The sequence below is a fragment of the Watersipora subatra genome, chromosome 4, assembly GCF_963576615.1.
Source record: "Watersipora subatra chromosome 4, tzWatSuba1.1, whole genome shotgun sequence".
In the NCBI taxonomy this organism is placed as follows: Eukaryota; Metazoa; Bryozoa; class Gymnolaemata; order Cheilostomatida; family Watersiporidae; genus Watersipora; species Watersipora subatra.
Genome location: NC_088711.1, coordinates 9,998,806 through 10,020,793, shown reverse-complemented (window position 1 = coordinate 10,020,793; position 21,988 = coordinate 9,998,806). Strand labels below are relative to the sequence as shown.

The 21,988-nt window shown below is 35.4% G+C and overlaps 2 protein-coding genes across 2 annotated transcripts; both read right to left on the bottom strand.

Annotated features, from left to right (window-relative positions):
- Nucleotides 1-566: 566 nt before the first annotated feature.
- LOC137393725 (14-3-3 protein beta/alpha-A-like) lies at nt 567-5,221 on the bottom strand. Its single transcript, XM_068080400.1, has 5 exons — nt 4,814-5,221; nt 4,497-4,626; nt 4,197-4,360; nt 3,508-3,603; nt 567-1,069 (listed from the first exon to the last, which is right to left on the bottom strand). Exons 1-5 carry the CDS (start codon nt 5,138-5,140, stop codon nt 1,025-1,027), a joined length of 762 nt encoding a protein of 253 aa, XP_067936501.1. The 5' UTR covers nt 5,141-5,221; the 3' UTR covers nt 567-1,024.
- Nucleotides 5,222-8,763: 3,542 nt separating this feature from the next.
- Nucleotides 8,764-21,717, bottom strand: LOC137393077 (protein SHQ1 homolog). Its single transcript, XM_068079478.1, has 5 exons — nt 21,680-21,717; nt 16,405-17,143; nt 15,517-15,673; nt 13,768-13,933; nt 8,764-9,732 (listed from the first exon to the last, which is right to left on the bottom strand). The coding sequence occupies exons 2-5, from the start codon at nt 17,102-17,104 to the stop codon at nt 9,073-9,075; spliced, it is 1,683 nt and encodes a 560-aa protein (XP_067935579.1). The 5' UTR covers nt 17,105-17,143; nt 21,680-21,717; the 3' UTR covers nt 8,764-9,072.
- Nucleotides 21,718-21,988: the final 271 nt, after the last annotated feature.

The following is a 21,988-nucleotide window of genomic DNA, read 5'->3' as shown; positions in this document are numbered from 1 at the left end:
ATGGCAAGACCTTTGGTGATCGAAAAAGTGTGAAGTTGATATGTTATCATAACTATTCTTTGTTACTCAGCAGCGTGCTGGTAAAAGAGGGTGGCATTTTCTCACAAGAAAATGGTTGTAAAAACAACATCCTTGAGACAAGACACATCTAGTTTTGTACAATGATGATAAAACGGGTTCAAGTGTGACTAAATATGATCTGTGAGCTGGCTTAAGACACGGGGACACCCTGTTTAGAAAATATGCATGAAGTGTCTTTGTACAAATTCTCTAGAAACCAGCAAAAATAATGGAAATTCCAAGCACAACTTTCTCAGCATCTAGATCAGTGGTTCTTAACATGTGTTCAGTGAGGCATTCTCAGGGGTTCATTGAAACTAGCATATTTTTTGCAATCACACTTATATAAATGTTTCTAACGACAAAAATTTCAAAGAGTGTAATAAGACTTGCAAGGTGCAGTACCTCTACTGGTTGGTGAGTTCTGACTCACCAACCAGTTAGTCACCATTGATCTAGAGTGGTGAGTGAGAGGTTGTAAATTCAACTTGAAGGTTTGAATGATCTTTGTTTTTCCATAATTATATTTTATAAAAGCCACAATATAGTAAAATTCCCAATTAACTCATGCAACAAAGAAATTGTGAAAGATATTTTAATTACTATCATCTTAGAATGCTAATCCAAAGGTGCCAACAAACAAAAAAATCGATCAGCTATATTATCTCCTAACACAAAATGTTGAAGACAAATCACTGATCGAAGAGTAAAATCAAGTTAGTAGACATAAGAAATAGTGCAAATGTGAGAATGTCTGGCTACAATACTGCAGCTGAATCTGAGCATCTAACCATCGCCGAGTATAACAGTAAGCATTCAATACAAAGCGGGACTACCCAGAAGCAGTTTCAGTTTAGCGTAAAAAGAAGTCAGCGCAAAAACAGGCAGCTACATGCTGAATGGCCACAAGCACTTAGAGAAGAAACTACCCCTGGCTGAATGTTACAATGACTACAGCACAAGTTTAATCGTCTTCTCCCTGTTGAGCTTCTTGGTCAGATGTCCATAACTAAAATCAAAGCAACATTGGTGCAGTAACAAGTTATACAAAGCCTAAAACACCAACCCTACAGAGCAGAAGCATTATTGTATCTTGTATAGATTGAACATTGCAGTTGAGAATACAAATAAATACACGAACAAGCCTACTGACATATTTCGTGAATCAATTTTGATATTTGTTTTGCGTGTTGGAACAAATAATCATATTAAGGACCCATTTCACCTTATTCGTGCCATAGCTTAAAAGCTTAATGGTAAATGCTAGCAAATCTTAAATCGAATAATTGTATTAATATATTTAATGAATCATGTTGAGCTGATCGAGTTTCATTTCTGTTAACAATACGACAACTAAATGCACAAAACTTCAAGCCTAGAGCTGTAGTCAATAAGCAGCGAGTGTGGTAATTACAACAAGCCAAAATTTTAAAGCAATTGAAAACTATCTAAAATAAAATGATTGTTATTATCACATTAGAGAGTTTCAGAATCCTATTCACAGACCCATTTAGAGTCTCATTCGGCGCACTTTAAGGGGAGCAGTCGTGAAGAATATAAAAATACCTTCCCACATTTCATTCAATGAGCATACATGATTGACTATCACATGCCCACTAGCTAAAAGTTGGCTAACTATGCCATAACACATCTTAAAGATCATTGGTCATATTTAAAAACAGAAACTCTGGCTACAGATTGTGTGGCCTTATCTTAAAATTGCAATCGTTATAATGAAGACTTACACTAGTCTACTCATTCTTCTTGTAATTATTAATTAAATAATGTTACCAAAAGTACATTGTTATGTTTGTTTTAACGTTCTAAATATATGCGAGTTTTTATTTTAAAAAAACTCAGAATTCATGTCTGCGCGGCTTTTCAACATGACTATGTGAATAGAGCAGAGTGTAAACACTCCTATAACGTATACCTCTTTTTAAATAAATTCTACTTAACGACCAGTATTTGTGTAAAGTTTGTGCATTTTATTACATAAAAAATTATATATTCTGTTGTTGCATGTTCTCAAATTCGATTTGAATAATGAGTCCAATAATTAGTCTTAAATATAATTTTCTTCACCGTCGCACTGACGAGAGAAAACGACATATAAGGCTATCTCTATTATATATGTATACTAGTACCAGACAGTCTAGTGTGCCATGAGAGATTGTCAGATGTGCCAACAAAGAACAGAGAATAAGTAACTGCACAATTATTAAGAACTATATAAAAGCGGTCGATTGATGCAGGTGTTTGAGTCCAGCCTACCTAGCTAAATGTCTTGTTGAAAGCTATCTCCTACCCTAGAATACATTTTTTTAGTAGTGTAGATACATTTTTTTACTTCACTTTAGCAACACAATATTTTCTTTTTTTTTTCTTTGCAGCATAGACCTTGAGATCTAAAAAATCTTTAAATTGACATTGAAGGTATGCACTCCCATTAACCTAAAGTAAAATTGGTACGGAAAAACAGAAAAGCTGTCGATACACACTAATAATACCAGTTACTGTACAGTCAGTAAAGTAAAAAGTTAAGCTCAGTTTTTTCCCTTTTTGAAGTGCTCAATGCGTGAGTTTGGAAAGTTCTTGGAAGGATTTTGGCTATTTGCAAGTATTTTATACATCGTATAACGCAACTGTTCTCGGCATGGATTATTTACGACAGTAGTAATTATTACACTGCTGCTTAACTTTTTTGCTGCTAGAAATGTCCTATTTTACAAATGTGCCAGAGACTTCATACACAAATTTATCTACTGAAGCATTTCCTCACTTCTAGTCAAGTCATCAAAAATGGCATATATATACATGTATGTATACGTCAGCTTCACAATGGGAGGCTTACATAAGTAACAAGATCTATAGCCCAGTAAAATTTATGTGACTCAAGTTTGATTATATATGGAGTTAGCTAAGAGTTTATTTTTCAAACAAATTTAGTAAAGATCAAAATTATGTGATAACCTATATGCCAAAATCTACCTACTTCACGGATCAAAAGTTGAAGGAATATAGCTGTTGACAGCTCAAATGCAATACTAAGACCAGCAAAGATCTTAAGAGTTGAAATATAAAAAAATGTTATATTGAATTAAACTTAGTAGACTCAATCATGTATTTTTCTCGCATTACTTTATTTCTGTCAACCAGAGATAAATAAACATGTAAACAAATGCAGGTATAAAACTTTACTTGATAAATGATAAAACGTTTTTCCAATTTGTAATATTCCAAAAGTTAACAAACTGAAATATTTCAATGATTGAATGATTGAAACAGAAATGTCATCAAAAGCTTTGTTCGATCAAGATGCGTTAGAACTTGTTTTAATTGCCAGTATTTGGATTAGGTACAACTTTTCAGTTTGGACAAGCAAGGGTGACTTAAGACCACATAGAGGCACTATGGAAAACAATGCCTTTTACAAATTTAACTTACTGTGAGATTGTCTCGTAGTAATTGCATTATAAGTGTGCTGTCTTTGTAAGCGTCTTCTTGTAATGTGTCTAACTCAGCTATGGCGTCATCAAATGCCTGTAATAAGATTGATAAGGAACCCATATATCTTGCAACTAATTATTTGTGGAGCTGGCAAGTTTCACAAATAATTTTATGAAAAATTATTTTGTAATTACAATAGTATTGTACCTTGTAGCACAAAAACAGCAAAATTGTACTCATATTTTTTACTCCCATGTTCAATCAAGTGATTACATAATATTAGTTTTATTATACATAAAAGTTGACTTGCAACAAAATTCACATTACAGTATCAAAAGGTTCACCTGTCTTACTCGGCTGTGTTGTAGGTTCAAAATATGTGGAAATGTGATTACAAACTCTTCAAAGCTCAAAAACAAACAATTAAATAAATGGCGGTAGGTTGGAATCTCTTGATTTTGATGACGTACTTTATTTTGATGACGTACTTTATTTTGATGACGTACTTTATTTTGATGACGTACTCCACGTGGTAACTGTTTTGACACGTGAAATGAGAGGCCAATAAAAGGCTCAATATAACACAATCAAAAATGTGACCAAACACGTCAACAAAGAAATGAGATTGTGATACTAGCAATAAGTTATCGATTATTGCTAGCATCAATTATATACCATTTACCTACCTGCTTGGCAAGAGAACAGGCTTTTTCCGGAGTGTTCAGTATTTCATAATAAAACACTGAGAAATTTAGTGCCAAACCGAGTCTGATAGGATGTGTTGGTGGCATTTTAGTTGATGCTTCAGAGTAAGCGTTGTCATATGCTTCTTGTGATTGCAATATTACTTCTGTAATTATGAATATTTCATGGTTGCTACTGTATAGCTGGATACTTCCGACAACATTAAAACCAACAAATCAGACTATGGCCTAATTTTTAAGGAAACTGTGAACTATAATCTTAAAATGACCAAAACTACTTACTTTCCCTTTCATCTGCTACAGCGACTTCGCCTAAATATCTGTAGTAGTCTCCTTTCATTTTGTAGTAAAACACTTTGGATTCTGCATCATCTTCTGGTGCGCTTGGAATGAGATGGCCATCTAGCAACATCTTCAAAAATGATAATACACAATTGAATTTTCAAGATTACAAGCAAAAAGTGATACGCATGACAGCTAATAGTTACAATTGTATGATAACGTCCGTAAAATGTTGCATTATAATACAGATTGAACAATATTTATTAAATAACTTATGACTAACAGCAGATAATATTACTATTGGCTTGCGTTCTTACCAAAACATCGTTGCATATGCTTTTTAATTCCGATTCAACTTTCTGTTTGTATTCTCTTGCCATCGCCTGCTTTTTCTCACTCCCTTCCGTTTTGTGTTCTATGCTAGATATAACTCTCCAGGCAGACCGCCTAGCACCGACTACGTTTTTGTATGCTACAGACAGAAGGTTGCGTTCCTCGCTGGCTAATTTGTCATTGCCTTTACCAAGCATCTCTGTAATCGCCTTCATGGCAGCAGCCATGTCGTCATATCTTTCGGCTTGCTCTGCATGTTTAGCTCTTTGAACAAGCTCGTCTTTACTTTTTCCAGCTATTTTATCAGCCATTGCAGACACCGGTGGTCAATCGACAAAATTCTTACGATTGTTATCATATGCACGCGCTGTTGCTGTGAATAGATGTGCGCACATCCGCCGATTGATGACACAGTGTTCATCCGTCCTTGGCGTTATAAAATCAGTCGATTGTTTGCATTTGTGCATTGAACAGTGTGTAAAATTAAATTATAATTGTATTTTTTTACATTTATCAATATATAAAACAAACGATTTTTTTAAAATTGCGTATTGAAAGAAAATATAATGGCGGAAGATATTTTAGTTTCTATGCTAAACCAAAACTCATTTTTGGCTACCGGACTAGTTTTCTTTTAACCCGCTAAGCGTTTGCGTACATGAATTCAAAGAGGACTTACGTCATTGCTGTAGTTTAACGAGTATACAACTCCATAATTTGACAACGCGATCGTACGCATTACCTATAATATACAAATGCACTAATCTGATGCTGAAAAATTTGAAAATAATACATTACCTAATATTAAACAAAAAGTCACTTATATTTAAGTATGATTTACTAAAACTAGTTATTTAACAAGATAATCAGCCAAAATAGCGCCTACTCTTTGTGAAGTTTATAAAGATAGGTAGCTGTTCGCCAAAGCAAGGGTTAGTTAATCCACATAATAAGCAACATCTATTTGCTTTGCAACAGCAACACAATTTGCTTTACAGTCACCACTAGTTAGTCAACATTAATATGCGCATTCATTAAATTATTAACAAAAAATTTGCTGTAACAAGGCGAAAAACAGAAAATAAAAACCATTATGATTTCCAATGCTGTTGAGCTTAAATAGTTCGAAACACTATTAGTACGTCATTGCTGTAGTTTAACGAGTATACAACTCCATAATTTGACAACGCGATCGTACGCATTACCTATAATATACAAATGCACTAATCTGATGCTGAAAAATTTGAAAATAATACATTACCTAATATTAAACAAAAAGTCACTTATATTTAAGTATGATTTACTAAAACTAGTTATTTAACAAGATAATCAGCCAAAATAGCGCCTACTCTTTGTGAAGTTTATAAAGATAGGTAGCTGTTCGCCAAAGCAAGGGTTAGTTAATCCACATAATAAGCAACATCTATTTGCTTTGCAACAGCAACACAATTTGCTTTACAGTCACCACTAGTTAGTCAACATTAATATGCGCATTCATTAAATTATTAACAAAAAATTTGCTGTAACAAGGCGAAAAACAGAAAATAAAAACCATTATGATTTCCAATGCTGTTGAGCTTAAATAGTTCGAAACACTATTAGTACATATACATGTAAGTAGAAGCTTTAAGACAACTCTGAGGCTAAGCTGACTAAGGCAACAAAAAAGTTTTTGTCTTAAAATCTCTTTTCTTTCACAGAGGAATTGAACAAAATACAACTTTTTATAAGCTCGCTTTGAGCAAACGCTACATCATTGTTTTTATATACAGAATATGAATCAAAGCCAATTTGCCATGTTTTGTACACATTTTCGCGTTTGAGGTCATTGTAAATAAAAGCTTTGCTTTTTCTTCCAGCTCATCACCATTACTGTTGACAATACAATAATCAGGTATTTTTTGTACTCATCTTAAACATTATTATTCAGAGAAATTGTTTAATAAATTATTTGGCTCTGTTGTGAGCTTAGGTCATACATAATTTATGGAAAAGTTGGGGAGTGAAGCTCAGGCATCTATGTTGGCAGCTCATACACCAACTGAGCTGACAAAAGGCAAACCCTTTTTTAAAGTTATTCAATTTTATTGACCACTAAAGTTTCAATACTAAATTGACTAAACAAATTGCTTGTCCAGTTGGCAAATGCTATTTTTGGTATATAATAATTGGTCTAAAAGTTCTGACTCAAAATTTTCAAGTTGTGGGCCAAAGAGCGACAATCCTAATCAGTAAAAAAGAAGGTTGTAAGACTGGTCTGGCTTTTTTTAAAAGCTTACAAGTTCAAGTTTTCATGTGTTTGTTCGGTTTTAGCAAAAGAAAAACATAAACATCATTGAAAGTGTGCACAACTCCAATGATTAACATCAAAGTTTTTAGTTGGAACCAGCAATGATCAAGAGCAGCAGAAAATAATCTAGAGGTCATTAGTGTATTAGATCAATACTGCCTATTACAGTCTAGTAAAACTACAAGATGCGTAAAACTTTTAATTGTTTTTATGAGTCTATACTATGTCATTACCAAATACTAACAAAATAGAACAATTGAGCATTATCAGGGCTCGTAAGAGGTTTATAGAATTGATTAACCGTAACCACTGCAAACAACTATCTCATTTGATAGCAACGTAATAAGCTAATTAAAATGGATTTGCAGTCGCCTGTTTTGAGACTCGTCTGTATGTTCAAGCTTATCTGCATTGGGCTTATCAGCAGTCAAGTAATAGTTATTGACCAGGATTTTTTTCATTTTTGGTCAGATAGCCCGCAGGCAGGTGTTGAAGTGATTGATCCTTAGGACCTAGATTGGGTTTTCAAACCAAATACGTTTAGTAACATGGCAGAAGGCACAGAGCAGATGAATATGAAGTTTCGATCAAATTGGTGAAAAAATGTGGAGTGTTTATGTAGACTAACACACACATATGCATGCACAAATACGCTATTGATTATGATCTATAACGCTATCTCATTTTTACTATCCCGCTAATCTAAATGATTGCGTTCAAATATTCACATAACTATATTTGCAATGAGGTACATGGGGAATTGCAAGTTGTTTACTTTTAGAGAATGTTTAGTGAGTTTAAATGATAGCAATACAAAATTTGAAAAAAATCAGATTGAATCCACTCAGCTTGATTGAATTAGCTTTCATATATCACTGCTCCAATAGTGAGCATCTTATACTGTTGAAACTAATGCTTTGCAGTATTGATTACATAACCAATCACTCTCTCTAATTATCTTTTGAAAGATTTGGTGAGCCTATCTCCAAGATGTGCGCAAACAGCAAGTTTTCTTAATAATGATTTCCAATGATGATTGCCAATTACTAATAATTAACAATGATTTATAAGGATTACCAGAACTTCAGCATAGGAATGCAACTCCAACTCTGCTGACATGAACATCATCTAACTCACGAGTTGTCTGCTAATTAGGACATGTGCAAACAACCACAAGCCATACTAAGTTACTAACCACTGTTTACCTCATAAGAATCACTGACTATATCACCCACTGGTTACCTCATAACAAGAAACACAGACTATACCGCCTACTGTTTACCGTCTAACAAGAATCACAGACTATACCATGGACTATACCAAAGATTTACAGACTGTAAAGAGCATAGGCTTTGTTGCAACGAATTGGTAATCATTAATGCTTTAAAAATTTCTTAAATAGGTAAGCTAGTTGATCTTACGCTGCTCTCACCATGGTTAGATTTAACCTATGCTGCTAAATGAAGCTATTCCAGTCTTGTATAACATCCTTATCAGGTGCATATTTTGATCATTTAATGGTCTGAAGTGAAGATGCCATTTTTTGGGAAATACGTACACCCAACTTCGTTTTTTTAATGATTGAATATCTGTATTTCTAACCCCTCAGACATCCTTGTTACAGCACCCAACATTTGAGCAAGAATTTATTAACTGACCAGATCATTCCTGAACAACAACTGTTTCTACAGCTGACATCACATTATCTAGAAGATTTGTACTCAAAAATGCTTTAATTGTTCACAGCGCAAACATTGCTTAAAATTTCAGAGAACTGCAAAATAGTAGCAAAAGAATAATATTTTTACACATAAATTTGATATTTGAAATATACATGTATATATTTTTATTTTTAGTCAGGTAAATCAATGCTCGCCGTTCTTGAACATACAATAAAAGAATAGATGTATCCGGAAGGCAGGAGCTTGATGTTAGAAAGGAGAATAACTAGTCTTAATCTGAGACATTTAGTTGTGCAAGTTTTCTATCCAAACCTTCACCATCTAAAGTTTCTAAACTGTCACTAATGACTTTATCATTAGCTGGAGTACCTATAGTAACTGCCTCACTAGCTTTAGCAATGCTAGTAATGCTTTGAGTAACATTAGTAGCACAGGAGACAAGTTCACCAATTTGACTATCAGTAGTGACTGTCTCACTAACTAGAGTATCAGTAGAGACTGTTTCACTAACTAGACTATCAGTAGTGACTGTTTCATGCACTAGAGCACAGCTATCACCGAGTTCAGTGATCAGCTTAGAGTGGCTGACGGCTCCGCTTTGCCCCAAACAGGATATCACTCCCATCTCTTCCTGATCCTCTTCACTATCATCCTCTGTATCACAGGATCCATCGTCGCTACTAGACTCTTCGACAGCAAGTAGATCCAAGCCAAGATCATCCTTACTGAGATGACAGCAACGGATTTGGTTCGAGAGAGACATCAAGGTATCATTTGAAACGGTCTGTATCCAAGTGCAGTAGTCAGTTATGTAGAGATCATTGAGGACATGGTAAGGCTCATTGTTGTTGAATAAGCGATGGATGCTTAGCAAACATTTCACCACATGTTTTCTTCCAAGACAGAGTGCAATGCATACATCCTCCAGGACCTACAAAAAGAATGTGTGCTCCAGTAGTTCCATTGCAGTTGAAGATCTATTAATGTTCTACAAACCATTTTTTTAAATAGACAACCGTGTGATGCGTTATGAGTGGGCAACAAAATATAAGGCTAATTAGTGTACAGAAACAAAATATACCTGTCATGAAGAAGGAAATTCAATCTACAGCATTTCTTTCTTAGCTGAGCTGACTTATTGTAAAAGTGATTGAAATCTGCAAACTAACGAGGGGTTAATCACCATTCAATCTATATAAATATTAGCATTTGTTTGTCTATCGTTTGTCCAGTTACAGCAATAAAAGTTATAAAACCCCCTTCACGCTGGAATTAACTCGGAACCTCAAATTCTGTGGAGAGGCATGCTATCCATTACACTATGCGTCCAACTGGCTGTACTATGGAATAATTGTGAACGTCATATTTATTACACCGGCCAATCTTTCATGCTGATTGGTTAAAATGCTCATGCCTCATGTTTCAACTAGCATGCCTGAAGATCGTGATTGCGTGCGGGATCATGGCGCAATTTTTTTCCTAACGCCGGCTTCAGAGAAACGCCCACGGCTCTTATTACAGTAAAGATTTAGACGAGGTTACGTTACTCAAATTCATTGGGTATAAAAAATTATTCAATTGAAAATAAATTTTCTATACAAAATTTTTTTTATTACATGTGCAACGCCAGGCATTCAGTACTTTTACTATAATAACAGCAGTGTCCATCCATTCATCTGTTCGAATATATCAAATGTTAAGAAAAAAACATAGCTGTTAACGGGATTCAAACTCACGATTTTTGGCTTGAAGGACTGATAGTCTAACACCTGAGCCAATCGACCACCATCAAGTAGTTCAGCATAATTGTGCAAATAGTGATTTTCTGTGCTCTATTGGCACACCTATATCTCAGTGCGCTGGACTGTCACGCTACTAGTAACATATAGTAAGTTATGAAATTATATCAACATGGAATTCATACATATATGAAAATTCATATAGCGTAGGCAATTGGGCAATAGTCAGTTATCAATTTGAGATAGGTCATTGCTAAACCAGGAATGCAGTTGAATCAATAAAATGTTATTATGTTACACTGTTGCTATTTGAACATCTTAGCTCCAAAGTTATGCGCCAAAAACTGACGGAAGATATTAAAAAACTTATAAAGTTCTTATCAGCTAAAGGAACCGACAAACATCTACAGGTTTCTCTATAAAATACGAAGAAAATGAACGACAAACAATAATAGTAAAAGTAATGAAACTTCAAGTTCTGAAATGTTAAAAAAATTAGCTAGCTAGAGTAAACTGATGAGTTTCATGGTTTGAGCTACCAATAATTTATTACTAAAAGTTTAGAGTAGGGTTTAGCTTATAAAGAGCTGAAAGCATGATGGTAAACTGGCTCACAGATTTGCTTAAAACTTCCCAGCATAAAAAAGCAGCAGATATTGGTGGAATGAGCTTTATGACCATACTGCTACGAGTAAAACTGTAAAAAAACTAATGATAACCCACACAGGCATGCGTGTTACTACTTCTCCGATACTGGTACTGTGATGCATTCTGTACTATAAGTGTACAAGTGTATAATAAACTGCAAGTTTATAGTTAAACTATAAGTGTACAAGTAAACTGTGTCTCTGCATCCATCCGAAGACCCAATTGAGTTTGCGAAACAGATTGCACCATGTGGAATTCGAACTCACAACTTTTAGCATTGCAAACCAACACTTCAACAATTGCACCAATCAATCACCCTTAGAATTTGCAGAATAATTGCACGTATAGTTATTACACCTGACTATTACTAGCAGAAATAAAAGTAGGCATAGAAGACAACACGTGGATGCACATCAGTTGAGAAGAGCTGTTCTTGCAAAGTTCAAACAAGCAAACCTTACGTAACTCTTAAAGGTTGACTTGCAACAAAATTCACATTACAGTTGTTTAGTATCAAAAGATTCACCATGTCTTACTCTGCTGTGTTGTAGGTGCAAAATATGTGGAAATGTGATTATAAGCTCTTAAAAGCTAAAAAACGAACAATTAATCGCAGCCATCACAAAAACGTCATAGTTTGGAATCTCTTTATTTCGATGACGTACTCAAACATTGTCGCTATTGTTTTGACATGTGATGTTATCACGTGAAATTAAAGGCCAATAAAATGCTGAATATAAAATGTCTCGTAGCACTAGTTTATGACAAACACTTCGGGTTTTACCAAAAAACCCTTATCAAATATAGATGCTCGCTACTTTACAGTTTCGTTTCAGCTTGGTCTAATCATTTATTCATAATTTGATCATGTGACCCATACCTCCTGCCAAATAGCGCGAACAATTTCTGCAGCATTTTTCCGACTATCACAGGTGACCAACAGGCTCGTCATGTTTGTCAGAATATGATATGCACTCCTTCGAGCTAAGGTTAAAAAATTAAATGAATTTTTATGGTAGGTTTTAAGAAACCAGTGCTCAGAGTGACAGCATTACAATGATCATGAAATAGACACGTAAGGACAATTATAGACATGGTTTTATTGAATGCGTGAAGTATATTTGTGAAAATATTTCGACGAATGAGGTTGCATGAAAGTGTAAACAGAAGCCATCTTATTCAGCTATGTCCCATTTGAGCCGTTTTGAAATGGGATTCCAATCTACGGTGTGTTCGTGATAGCTGCGATTAACTGTTCGTTTTTGAGCTTTTAAGAGCTTGTAATCACATTTCCACATATTTTGCACCTACAACACAGCAGAGTAAGACATGGTAAATCTTTTGATATCAAATAACTGCCATGTGAATTTTGTTGCAAGTCAACCTTCAAGTTTCCTCATATTTGGCACTAGGGGGAGCTAGGAATGAAGCAGGGGTTGGTATTTACTTTCATTGGTTTGTCACAACACACTGAAAACAGCATATTTAATATGTGAAAAGCTGGCATCCTTTTTCTTGATCTAGTGTAAGTTTCCTTAACTTAATGAAACGTTTAGCTATTCATTCAGCTTTAAAGGTCCAGGCGTTGCCTAAACTTTTCCTCACAGCCCGCACCAACCTACTAAAGTGATGGCCGACGACGAAAGCTTCTCTAAAAGAAGTCTTTGTACCCGATGGTTGGTGCAAGAAGTCAATTAGAATGTTGAAGTTTAGCGGTTGAACCAAGTCTCATTTTTCTGTATTGACTGCGGTCTATCTTGTTGTTACGAGCATCATATAAATCAGACAGTGAATAAAGCAAGAAGTAATATTTGACGTAGTTAATGTTGATTAAATATAATATCTAAAATTTTTAAAACCATCTACAGCAACATTTTTATAGACTCTACTCAGCTGAATAAAAGGAAAAAGGTAAGACATATACTTTACAGGCCCATATAAACCCATCTCATATAACCTTAGAAGTGACTGTACATGCCTGAGCATTACTAGTCACCCTTAATCGTATTGGACAGAATTTATATCAGGTTACCCTACGTATAATCTGAAGTTCCTTATGTGTGGACAATGACAGAAATTGAAATATTAATTAATGCTGTGCCTTATTATCCAGTGCATCTTATCCATGCAGCACATAAAATATGGTAGCTGAAGATGGTAAATATGTTGTCTATAACTAATATTCTGTACATATGACAGTTTTTAAACCTTCAATTTCTTGCTCTGAGTTGTATTTGTAAATGACGAGCACTACTAACATCTAAACAGTATGAAAACATTTTAGAAATTAATGAAATTTTACTTTTTCCCGAGATAACAAAAACTTTCTCCACAAGCGCAGCTATACGCATCTAAATATGATGAGCAGAGGCGTTCAAATCAGAGAGAATGCAGTACGAGCTCGATAGAGTGCTAGCAACCAGACTAGACACATGCCAACACCTGCTACAGCGCATCAGTATCCAGTCTGCTGCCAGCAATACAGGAGGTAACATCATATATAGCTGGCAACTAGTAACTAGAGAACATCTAGAAGGGGAAGAAAGAGAGATAGCTGAGAGGAAAGAGTAAATGAGTACCTTCATAGCAAGCACCCAGTGTCTGTAGAGAGGGTAAGACAAGGCTCGTCTAAGGCAGCCACACAGCGTAGTCTTTAGGTCAGCGTGCACGACAAGCCATGAAAGGCAGGAGCTCAGCTTCCTTACTGTCCAGCAAGACTCAACAGTGTTTTCTTCCATGCAAGACCTAGTCATATGCACACTAGTTTATACAGAGCAGACCTAGTCATATGCGCACTACTAAGTACAGAGCAGAACTTATCATATGCGCACTACTGTGTACAGAGCAGACCTTATCATATGTATACTACTGTGTACAGAGCAGACCTTATCATATGTACACTACTGTGTACAGAGCAGACCTTATCATATGTACACTACTGTGTACAGAGCAGACCTTATCATATGTATACTTTAGTACACATAATGCACCAGCTATATACAACTAGCATATTCAGATGATAAAAGAGGCTATGACAGTACATTAGACGCTTAACCTGCAGTTGATATTGAATACCCACTAAAATTGTTAACCAAATCCTCTGCCACTAGACAACAAATCTCGTTACCTAGTGGGCCTCATGCTACAGATTGATAACCTATTCTCTGCCCCTATAGAGCCTCCTAACCTACCTTATGCTACAAATCGATCACCCATTCCCTGCCTCTATAGAGCCTCCTAACCTACCTCATGGTATAGATGAGCTAGACAAAGGAATTATTGCTATATGAGATAGGTGAAGACGTTCATTTCATCATGCAGGGTTAGTTATGTCAAGACAAAACCCTTTTATATACTTTAGATCAAAAAGAGGGAGTCTCAGCCCCAGGGCTGATACTCTGAAAGAAACACCCACCTGGATAGGCCCAGACTTGGATATTGTACCCCCAATCACCTGGTTGGTCAATTTGAATTTGGATATTCTACCCCCAATCACCTGGTTGGTCAATTTGAAATACACCCCCTAAACACTGGGAGTTTTCTAAAGGGCGCCCAGGTTCTAAGCCCTGCTAAACATCCAATATGATTCATTAATAAAGCAGAAAAAACCTACAAACAAAATTCCCAATTTTATTTAGATACGTTTTGATTTCGAATTTTTTGTTTGTTTAGTATTGCAAAAACGATCGTTTTTTTTTCTGCAAACGGCTTATTTTTTGTTGCTAACAGAGACTGATATATTGTAGTTTACTATTAATAAAAAATTAAACAAAAACAGGCAATTAGCTAACCATAAATCAATTTATAAAAACCGTTCGTGTGGCGACATAATAGTTGCTCTGCCGACTAGCGTCAGTATCGCAAAACGACAAAATGTCACTAAGCCTGCAAAAAGGGTTAATAAAACTGATTCCAAACATCAACCATCAGATCATCATTTTAATTTACAAAGGAAAACATAGTAAATATCAATGAAAGAAATAGCATATCATTCGTTCTGAGTATATGGCTAAAGAGTTGCTAAGATGATTCAGTGTTGACTGTCTCTTTTCCATTTGTTTCCCGTCAGCAAGCATGCAGATTCTAATGCGATTTGTATTAAAATGAAGACTGGAATTTCGGTGCAATTTTTTGGTATTACTTTGGCTGAATAAAACCTTAATGAGCATGGGCCCTTTTACTGGCTTGGCTGTGGAAGCCACCCCTAAAGTAGCAAATTCACTGACAGTGCCTCATGGTCTGAAAACCCCCCCTAAAACGTGATTTTGGGCCGAACCTAATGGGCCTTTTAGGGAGGAGTATCAGCCCTGGGGTCTCAGCGAACAAACCTCATATCATAAAGATAAGCGAATAGCACATCTATCAATCCCAGCAGTGCTGACTTCGTCTCTCCAGAGTCTAGTATATAGTCCTTCCTTGGTAATCTTAACAGATCCTCAACTTCGTCTTTGCTGTATACAATCAGATTTGACAGCGATGCTGTTCCTGATGGGAGAAATGAGAAAAGGGATTAGGCAGATAAAAGTGCAACCAAAGAGATCTCCCATTTTAGCAGCAGATGCTTAGGAGCTCAATTCGATCTGATCTTACTTAGATATGAAGCAAAGAATATTTTACCCTACTTAGTTTATGTAAACATGTTTGACTAGGTATGAATGAAAAAATACAGAGTGGACCAGCTAAAGCACTTGGTATGGTATAGTAACCATTATATTATATTTACCCAACATTAACTACATCAAATATTACTTCTTGCTATATTCACTGTCTGATTTATATGATGCTCGTAACAACAAGATAGACCGCAGTCAATACAGAAAAATGAGACTTGGTTCAACTGCTAAACTTGGCTTCAATAAAACGCTTCACTTGAAGCTAGTTCCACTTATAAGTTACATTATACTTTTAGCAACAGCGATCAGTATTCAATAATGTGAGATTTAACGACAGGTAAGTACTTACATAAATCAGTGCCAAAGCTCATTACCTATTAGAAAAGATTTTAGCAAATGAATTGTGTATAGCACAAGGGAAAGATTTTGTGACACGAGCATTGAGATGTAACAAAACTTAAAAATTGATCCAAACCATCAAAAAAAAGCTCAAATAAATCAAACACTTTAAACTTTGTCATATATTATAATAGATATATGGTATTAGTTGAACTAGAAGCCTCTTAAAAGCAGCATAGCATATAACTATCTCTAGTCATTTACCTTCGCGATACTTCTTATAAGCTATCTCCGATGAAGACGTATATGTAATTAACTCTTCTATCAGTGAGTCGTCACAAAAGTCAGCTATGTAATGCTCTAAATTAAAATCCTTCACTTCTTGTTGCTTCTGCAGGATTGGTCGCTGTTGCACTGGTGCTTCTTCCGGATTCAAGATGTCCAACAGCTCATGAGCTTCTTCCCTCAGTTTGGTAAAAACTGTCTTGTGTTTGAGATTAAAGCCATAGTTGCAACTACATAGAGACAAACCTATATCTACCTCATCTTCCTTTGGAAGAACTTGCTCAACCGACCAATCAATTTCAGTAGTCTCATCGACTAGTTCATCATAGGTAGAGCTGTTCAGAACCTCAATGACTGCAGAACCTTTGACAGAAGTGTTCGCCGTCGATGGAGTGACCAGTTTTGTAAGCATATCAAGATTCTCAAATTTTTCACCTTTTACCATCTTAGGGATGTTAATAGTAAAAATGCCAGATTCGACGTCATACCTGGCCAATTCTGTTCCGTCTTCGAAAATCTCTCCAGAAAAATAGAGTTTTAAATGGTAAGGCTTGCAGTAAAAAGAAAATTCATTGTCCTGCATCCACATCTCTCCATCAGAGAACTTGACATACGGAGTTTCAATTTTTGCGATGATAAATTCATCATTTTGTGATAGTGTGAACCGGGGAGTCAGCATCTTAGAAATGTAATGCCTTATGTAAGGTTGGTATATGCTCTGCAACAATAGCAAACAACGTTATGACCAAATCACCGAGAGAATATTCCTATGTTTTTGATAGGTGTTGTAGTATTGAGAGTTGGGGATTAAGAAGGGAGATATGAAAGATGGCTATAACTTGTGAAAACTTTAGGCTAAAGAACTTTAATATTCAAACCTTGCCATCTATGCATTTTTATAAATGCTTGTGAAGGAATTTATGGACCTTGAACATATATCAAAAAATGTTAGAAAATGGAATCATGTAGCTACAAACAGGATATTTTGCATCATTCACCTTGATCTTAATTTAATAATGGCAAAAGTTCTTGCATTTTAAAATATTTCAATAACCATTGAACAGAGTTACTAATGATATAAATCATCATGTAGTAAACTCACAGCCCTTAGCAATGCTGTCTAAGGGCATATTTAGAATATATGCCCTTAGACATAGTCGCAGAATTTGGTCTGAATGGTTTAATCATTGGCAAGTTGGCGTTGAGATGACAAGTCTTTCACAGTGAGGCAACTAGCTTGGCATTTTGACAACTCGTGATCAAATATGATCACTTGCAACAATTGAGTCCATGGCTCTAACTTATGGCAAACTTATATAAATGGTTGTTTTATATGAAGACAATGAGTGAAAGCAGAACACTACTATTTAGGATACGGCATGATTTGCTGTCACACGTAATGCAGTCAACCTAACCGGCAGCACTATGTTTTCAGCTATACTTAGCAAAGTAAGTGGTTTTCTCCTTTCCATTAAATGATCGTTTCAGTATTTTAAAAAGTAGTGGCTCTTTGAAAAAAAAACACCACTTATGGAAGTTACACTTGGCCGAAAAGAACCCAAATGTGTCCTAAAAGTACGGGTTGTTATTTTAAGTAATGTTAGGATATATTAAACAAGGTTTCTATAAAAATATGGGTAATAACTGAACAACATAATGACAATATATATTGTCAAACATTATTTTTCAGCAAGCCAGCTACATTGTGATATTAATAACCTACATATATCATCGACTTGCGCTACTACTTGCGTGGATGAATGCACAACTAGTGATGATTGCACCAGTCTGAATAAAAAATAAGTTTTCCATTTTGTAACTGTTCCTGCAAAATGCAACTTTGCTACTGGTCCACCCCCTTTAAAAAAAATCCAAATGTTGTAGATGAGGCTCACAATAATCAAGTACAGTCAAACATGGATAACTCGAACTTCACGGGACCGAGCGAAAGTGTTCGAATTATCAGAGCGTTCAAGTTATCAGAGCACTATCACAAGTCCATGTATTTACTTATTTATTAGTAGATACATGTACATATACAAACTATAATATAAATCAAAAGCACAAATGGCTTGTTTCAAATTAAATGCTTCTAATGTAAAGTTTAAAACGTTTTTATCAAAAAGTATAGAGATTTTTCTATCACTTGAGATTGGTTTGTTGTTTGAGGTGATGTTATTGCCAGGATATTTTTTAGATTGACGTTGACAGAACTTGATCGTTGTTGAAATGCTCAAAAGAAAAGACATCTTTTTTTTTGAGCGTTTTACGCATGATCAATTTTGCCAATTTTTCTTGAAGTTTATGCAAAGATTACCTCACTTTACCTTGCTTCCGAAGGGTGATCGCTAAGCGGATGTTTGGTATAAATCAAATTTCACCAAACCGTTAGAAAAGTCGTTGACAAAAATATTTTGCCGATGGTGGTAATAACGACGCTTATGAATTACGAAAAGTTGAGGTTTACCTCTATGGCTTGGAATAAAGTGATTTTCTAAAGCGATAACAACCGTTTCGGTAGCCGTTGGGCAAAAAACAGTTCGAGTTAACAGTGTTGAGTTCAAGTTATCTATAGCAATTTATCATTACGTGGGAACGGACCAAAGAAATCGTTCGAGTTAACCATGTGTTCGAGCTATCCGTGGGCGAGTTATCCATGTTTGACCGTATTTAAAATTTCTTGTATATCATTATATGCTTGCAAAATCTGTTTGCGGAGCAATGTGGCTCAAAGAGATAGAAGATTGAAAAGCAATGTTTTAGTTTCTTGAAAGCACCTAAGAATACCACAGAATTGTTCTCCGGCTATACTGCCAGCAGTCAATTTATCCAATAAATGCTGACTTATTGGCTCGCATTATACCGAAAGACACAGATCACTCAACTAGTAAAATGTAAGGCTGAACTTAGACCTGAATGTCTACCAGTGTATAATTAAACTTCCTAGATCTATGGAAAACTAGCCAAACATGTCTAAAAAAACAGACACTTAGTGATTAATACTTAAGTTTAAGCGTACAAGGCTTGAGTGTTCGAAGTTCACTTTTATCAGTTGCAGACCTGCCAACCCAAGAGTGGGACAATGCGTGAGATTTGGTTTTGGGGCAATTGATGTATCAATGATAGTACAGTCAAACATGGATAACTCGTCCACGGATAGCTCGAACACATGGTTAATTCGAACGGTTTCTTTGGTCCGTTCCCACGTAATGATAAATTGCTATAGATAACTCGAACTCAACACTGTTAATTCGAACTGTTTTTTTGCCCAATGGCTACCGAAACGGTTGTTACCGCTTTAGAAAATCACTTTATTCAAAGCCATAGAGGTAAACCTCATCTTTTCGTAATTCATAAGCGTTGTTATTACCATCGGCAAAATATTTTTGTCAACGACTTTTCTAAAGGTTCGGTCAAATTTGATTTATACTGCTATACGATGAATAGCACGGGCTTGCCGGGTCACGCACGCAAGGATTTTCGCCACGCACATACAAAACAAAAACAGCATGTTGTTTTGTATGTGCGTGGCGAAAATCCTTGAGTGCGTGACCCGGCTAGCCCGTGATGAATAGTTTTCCGACGTTGATTCCGTGTTGAATCAACGTCGGAATGTTGAATGTTTAAAACGTCTTAAAAATTGTTGTAATTAAATGTATACGTTGTCTTAGCTAAAAAACTATTCATCGTTTGACCTAAACACAGAATACGTGTGTACATTCAATAAGTATCCATTCAAAAAGCGTGAGTGATATACAATGTACCGTAAAACCTCGTAAAACTTCTAATTGAACTGCCTCGGAGTGTTGCTCTTAACGAATCCCAGGTAAAGTAAGGTAATCTTTGCATAAACTTCAAGAAAAATCGGCAAAATTGATCGTGGGTAAAACGCTCAAAAGAAAAAAATGTCTTTTCTTTTGAGCATTTCAACAACGATCAAGTTTTGCCAATGTCAATCTAAAAAATGTCCTGGCAATAACATCACCTCAAACAACAAACCAATCTCAAATGATAGAAAAATCTCTATACTTTTTGATAAAAACGTTTTAAACTTTACATTAGAAGCATTTAATTTGAAACAAGCCATTTGTGCTTTTGATTTATATTATAGTTTGCATATGTACATGTATCTACTAATAAATAAGTAATTACATGGACTTGTGACAGTGCTCTGATAACTTGAACCCTCTAATAATTCGAACACTTTTGCTCGGTCCCGTGAAGTTCGAGTTATCCATGTTTGACTGTATATATAAAATTGTGGAAATTGGGGCAAAAATCTCACGCATTTTCATTTTTTCTTTGGGGTGATTGCGTGAGTCTCACGCCCAATCCGTGAGAGTTGGCAGGTATGATCAGTTGAGTCAATGATCACATATTTTTCCAGAAATCCTAAATCACTGCTTTCCATATATCTTTAATTGATATTGGAGCGCCATAGAATGACTGAAGGATAACTGAGGAGCCCTTTAGACGGTAAATTTAAAGCACATTTCGCTCTAGCTGTGGCAATGGATTATGCCTTGTTTATATAACATTCAATATATGTATAGGCCTATTATTTGTAAATACTGGTTTTTTTACTATTTTTATGGTTGCGTTCCTCGTGTTATTTTGTCCTCTAGCAGGTTATTGTTAGCTCGCTTGAATAGCAGGACGTTAGGAGATAACAGTGTGTCTGGAGAGTTCAGCAGTAGTAAAAAAGAAATACATGATAGCATTCTTATTCAATTGTCACACTAGCCAAAGATCTATCAAGTCCAATTAGGTAGCACATGAAAGCGGAATGCCAAAAACGTATACAGCTCATGTATGTTATTCTGAATGAGGGTATCAGACCGTTTATACACTTACGTATCAGGTGTGAAGTTGCTCTATATAGAAATCTGAAATATTATGAAGTAAACTCCTACGCAGCTGAAGCTTATTACAATGTTAATCCTGTATTAACAAAATTTGTAATACCGCTAAAACGTGATACATTGAAAAAATTTAACAGTTACGCTAACTCGCTGTTCAAATGTGTTCAATTTTGATTTACATAATCTCACAACAGAGATGAGTTTCTTTCGTATGATTCAGTGTCTAAATATACAACAGTATTGTAGCCCGCCTGAATTTATGCGTAATTATCGGTCGCACATTTATTTATACGATGAAATAAACTAGTGCCTTTAGTGTGAACGTTTAACGTACCTAAATATTAACTAATAATACTATAATACTATAAATACATGTATTGTATAAGATTTACCGTTTGGATTTTTCACGTGCCAAAATCCTTCGACGTGCTTTTTGACCTCCCTTCTCATAAAGTTTATTTTCCGTATTACATTAATACAAATTAGTGATACGACGTCAAAGGATACTTAAAATGGATTCGCTAACAACAATCTGAAACCTCTTTTTTCTTACCACGATCTGAAGCTACAAATTGGCTTCACTCAGGGGTCGCCTTCTTACGACACACTTTTGATAAACGGCTACATTATTAACATGAACAGACAACTTTTTTCTTCATGTAGACTTATTGGCATTTACTTACCTATGTATGCAAGTTGTT